Here is a 5,141-nt window from a genome sequence, read left to right on the forward strand (position 1 = left end):
TAACAACGACACAGAGATTTAACGTGGTTCACCAACTTGGCTACGTCCACGGGCAAAGAGAGATCTTATTATTGGAGGCGATATTGAGTTTACAGAGTGCAAGTTCGGGGTTACTTCAAATACAAGATATATATAGTAACATCTCGCATCTAAAACCCTAGACTAAACGGACTCATGGGCTTAAGCCCACGATCAGATGTAACATCCATAATAACTTGATGCAAAGCTCTTAATGCAACCGAGTCGGTATGATGTACGTGATGTAACATCCATCGCCTAGATGTAACATCCAGATTCAAGGCATATCAACACCTATGGTAAGATTCATTTTAGATCAGCATGTTCTTAATATTTCAATGACAGATATAATGCACTTGCTTTTTTTCTAGAATGTTGAGAATTTTTCAGGTTGCAAAGAAGAAAGCTTCAAAGAAATACCACCAGATTATCTTATGTTGCTAGGAGGATCAACTCCAAAGATGATCAGAAACGTGGCCACCAAATTGAAGGGCCATCCACTCTAGAAGATAAGAAATTACCATGTCCAGAGCAGAGGCGTGATCCATTCCTATTTTCTTAAAGGAGAACCACCTGATACACGATCCATTCCCAAACCAAAACAATTCCAAGGTAAGGTTTTAGAATCTCAAAAGAGAATGAAAGCTGACTTGGTCTATCTTGGTGCAGGTCATATAGTTTCGAGGTCAAAACCTTGTCAAGAGGGAGGGGATGTTGTGGTCACGAAATCCATGGTTCAACCAGAGTCTCACCAAACCGTCCAAACCGGCCATCTAGGAGGTACCAGCGACCGAGGTTCAGTCCAAGGCGTATATCTACACAACAAGAAGAACTTTCAACATTAAACCAATTTTATAGTATTCTGCACTCAAGAAGTAGTCCAGCTCAATTAGAATCGAGCCAAAATATTCACGGAGAATGAAGTTATGAATTTTACAAGTCAGAGGTTTCCCAGCCCGTCCATCTGCGAGTACCCGACTTTAGAAGGAGATTCCAGCCCAAGGAAAGAGCGGCCTTAACCAAAGCCCATTATAGGATTCAATAGAGATCCATCAGCCTTTCAGAAAGCCCAATATCAGGAGAAATGGACACGGAAATCTGCAGAAGTTATGATCCAATCTCCAAAACCGGCCAAACCAGTTCTTCACTTACCTCAATTGGAAGCTAACCGGTCCAATCAGCTTGACACCAGACATTGGCGACCAGGAGATCATTTTAACCAATCAGGAGGTATTATAGGTGTCCAGGAGGAGTTCTACATGTTCATACCATGCACCAGAAACCATTGGATCAGGAGGATTCTCATTTACTTCAACTTGCCTTATTTGGAGTCTCAAGCATTTAAACTCCAACAGTTCTTTTTCCTTCAGTCTATACACGACATCAGCACCTTCCAGATTATAGAGAAGATTCCCAGGAAGCTCACTTACCCCCTCAAACCGTCCAGATACAAGGAGAACACCATCTACATTCATTTGGCCAAGATTCTCATCATAAAGCCTCCAACGGTTAGTTTTCATGGAGCCATCAATTCCTTTGCTTCCAAGTTTATTATTTCGATTTTATTTCTTTCCTTATGTCATTTTATGACTGTTAGAAAGTCCCAGTAGTCGAGCCTATAAAGCTCAATTAGTTTGTCTTTGTAAATCACCCTTGATCATTTTGAAAGTAATAAGAAATTGTTTTGTTTACAAAGTTGAGAATTCTTTGTTAGTTCTTTAGCTCTAGGTGTGTGATTCACTTGGTGCTACTGAAGCCACGTCCAGAGAGTCTTGTGTGATTCAAGTCAACCTGTTCGTCCATTGATTGAGAGAATCAATCCCTATCCATCGATCCATTCCATCCACCGGCTTAGTTTGAGAGTGGCATACGACCAGCAAGCTTAGCTCCATTGCATCCACCATTTCAACCATCCTTTCTATCTTTCCATCATATTCTTGTTCTATGTTTTGTTCTTAGTTTAATTCATTTTAATCCATTTGCATTCGTTTCAGGTACATCTTGCTTGATCAGCCTTCAATCGGCTCATATAGATCACTAGATCATATCTAGGATCGACAAGCCAGCGAACCACCTATCAATTCGTGGGTTACCCCCCTGTGCCCACAACAGATGGCCTTTGCCATTCCTCGATGGCTTTCACCTTTTCCAAATCTACAGAAACTCCTTCTGCAGACACTCGGTGCCCCAAGAACCCGATCTCTCTTTTCCAGAAAGAACACTTGCTGAACTTGGCATACAGCTTCTGGTTTCTTAACCGTTCCATCACTAGTTTCAAGTGTGCTTTGTGCTCTACCTCTGTCCTGGAATATATTAAAATGTCATCGATGAAGATTATCACGAACTTGTCGAGATAATCATGGAAGACTTCATTCATTAATCTCATGAAGGCCGCCGGTGCGTTAGTAAGGCCAAAAGGCATTACTACGAACTAGTATTGTCCATAACGAGTTCTAAACGTAGTCTTCATGACATCACCTTCTGAAATTGGAATCTGATGATAGCCCGACGCCAAGTCGATCTTTGAAAACCAACTTGCTCCCCTTAGCTGATCCAACAACTCATGTATCCTCGGAAGAGGATACTTATCTTTGATGGTGATATTTTTGATTCCTCGATAATCAATGCAAAGCCGCATGCTACCATCCTTCTTCTTGACAAATAAGACCGGAGCTCCCCATGGTGAAGAGCTAGGTCTTATGAAACCTTTCTCCATTAAATCTTCAAGCTGTTTCTTCAACTCTGCTAACTCCGCATGTGCCATGCGGTAAGGAGCCTTTGCTATCGGCTTAGCTCCAGGTTCCAAGTTAATTGTGAAATGGTTATTCCGAGGTGGAGGTAACTCTTTTAATGCCGCAAACACATCCTCAAACTCTTGTACTACCGCAATATCCGTAATTTCAACTCCATTGCTAGCGGGTCCTTCACTAGCAGTTACTGTTACCAGATACGCTTCTCCATCCTTAAGCAAATTTTCCACTCTTAAGGCAGCTACTAAAGACACAGACTTGCTTGGACTGATCCCGTAAAACAATATTTGTCGTTGCCCGTTCTCCTTGAACAAAATACGACCTTTTCCACAATCTAATTGTGCCCGATAGCCTGATAACCAATCCATGCCCAAGATAACTTCATATCCTTTTAAGGGCTCCACCAACAAATCTGCCAGGAAGATTTTCTCGCAAATGACTAACAGAACTCTTCTGAGGCATTCTTTTGCTTGGAGGGTTTGGTCTCTGGGAGTCATCACAGCCACATCCATCCTGTCAATCACAAATGAACCCACAAATTCGGCAGCTATCTCAGGGGCCACAAAGCTATGTGTTGCCCCCGAGTCGAACAATACATGTGTGGGACGCCCCGCAACATGTAAAGTTCCTGCCACAACATCAATATATATCAACAACATAAAAATTATCCAATAGAAATTAACCAATCCATCACAAGCAATCACACAACACAAAATCAATCTAGTAAGGTTAAAGAACCCAAATACCTGTGATGGGACCCTTAGATGGGCCTGGAGGTTTAGTATCCTCTAATTCTAAAGCGTAAACTCTACCTCCTATAGCTTGCCTTTTTTTGCGCTGGTGCGATTGCAGGTGGAGCTGGAGTAGGATGAACATTGATTGGCGTAGCTGGGATAAGATGATTGACGCGGTCTTGGGTAGAGATGTGTCCTTTCTTTCCACACGTGTAGCATAGGATTGTAGGAGTTTGACTGAAAGGATCCAGGTTTCTTCCCGAAGCATTCACTTGACTTATGGCCTATCTTGCCACAGTTAAAGCATTTTCCTGTGAACAGAGAGTGTCGACTTGGCCCTCCCGATTCCTTTTCCTTATCTTTACCCTTAAAAGATCTTTGGTTTCCACCGTACTTTCCTTCTTGATGCTGCTTGGATTTCTTACTTGCCGCCTTCTCAGCTTCCAATCCGATCTCCACATTCACAGCCTTTTCCACTAGCTCGGTGAGACTCTCGTAGTTCCCGACTGCTAGTCTATTTTCTAACTCTGGTTTTAGACCAAACATAAAGTTAGATATCATGGTCTCTTCATCATCTTGTCCTCGCAGCACGTGTCATCGCAGTCGCATGAACTCAGATTCATATTCTCTAACTGTCTTGTCTCCTTGTACTAGGTTAGCAAACTGACGTTGAAGCCTTCGCTTGGACTCCGCGGTGAAATACTTGCGTTCAAATTCTTTTTTGAATGCCGCCCAAGTGGTGACGAGATGTCCTACTTGGTGATCCCTACTCTCCCACCATTCTGCCGCGTCTTTTTCTAAGTAATACACCGCCATATTTTTCTTAGACTCCTCGGAACACGTCAGCGTCTCAAAGTTTTTCTCAATGGTTCGAAACGATTGGTCGGCTTCAAATGGATCTGTCCCTCCTTCAAAATGGGGTGTCTTCATATTCTTCATGGCAGTTATCAACGGTTACATTGGTGTAGCCACTGTAGGTTGTGGTGGCATGACTGGTAACGGTTGCACTTGAGGTTGTTGTAGTGACCTCGCTATCACGTCATGAAGCATCTTCAAAGTGTGCTCCATTCCTACTCCTTGTTGTGGTTGATCATGAACTTCTGGTTCAATCGGGTTGTTCCGCCTTATCGGTCTTGGTCCTTGGACACTTGACTCGCTATCATCTGTTTCTGGTCTTCCCCTTACAGTACGGTTTGGTGAAAAGTTTTCTTCTGGTAATATCTCTTGATCATGTCCAAACAGATTGTTGTTTCTTCCTACATTTTCTTCACTGGATCCTTGGTTGGTGTGCGCCAGTGTTTGCACCCTTCCCTCAGATTCATATCCCAGTCCTCTTCTTCTTGAGACTCTTTCTGTACCCAGCATCCAATCATGTCCTCCTTCACTCCTTCCCCTTCTTGTCATCTGCAATCCACGAATAGGGAATTTCCTATTAAGAATACTAATTAATACGAAACTCCGCTGGTTTCCTAACTCATCTTTTGCGACACATTTGACTCGATAAAAAAACGGAAAGTACGTGATTGACCGCATGATCTAAACCACGCTCTGATACCACCTCTGTAACACCCCCGAACCATTTTAGACATCGGTCAGTCAGCCGGGCAACAATCAAACAAGAACATGCCCGAACGACCTT

The 5,141-nt window shown here is 42.9% G+C and overlaps 1 protein-coding gene across 1 annotated transcript; it reads right to left on the reverse strand.

Annotated features, from left to right (window-relative positions):
• Positions 1-2,449: 2,449 nt before the first annotated feature.
• Positions 2,450-4,441, reverse strand: LOC106412512. The gene is made up of 3 exons (XM_048762563.1): positions 4,171-4,441; positions 3,595-4,029; positions 2,450-3,396 (listed from the first exon to the last, which is right to left on the reverse strand). The coding sequence occupies exons 1-3, from the start codon at positions 4,439-4,441 to the stop codon at positions 2,450-2,452; spliced, it is 1,653 nt and encodes a 550-aa protein (XP_048618520.1).
• Between the last annotated feature and the right edge of the window lie 700 nt (positions 4,442-5,141).

This window comes from Brassica napus, chromosome C7, assembly GCF_020379485.1.
Source record: "Brassica napus cultivar Da-Ae chromosome C7, Da-Ae, whole genome shotgun sequence".
In the NCBI taxonomy this organism is placed as follows: domain Eukaryota; kingdom Viridiplantae; phylum Streptophyta; class Magnoliopsida; order Brassicales; family Brassicaceae; genus Brassica; species Brassica napus.

Excerpts from the sequence above, each read along its gene's own strand:
- LOC106412512 (XM_048762563.1), bottom strand. The coding sequence starts at position 4,441 with ATGAAGAATATGAAGACACCCCATTTTGAAGGAGGGACAGATCCATTT. Across the intron at positions 4,030-4,170 it reads GTCCAAGCGAAGGCTTCAAC|AGTTAGAAAATAGACTAGCA; the intron begins GTCAGTTTGCTA and ends GTCTAAAACCAG. Across the intron at positions 3,397-3,594 it reads TCGCACCAGCGCAAAAAAAG|GAACTTTACATGTTGCGGGG; the intron begins GCAAGCTATAGG and ends ATGTTGTGGCAG.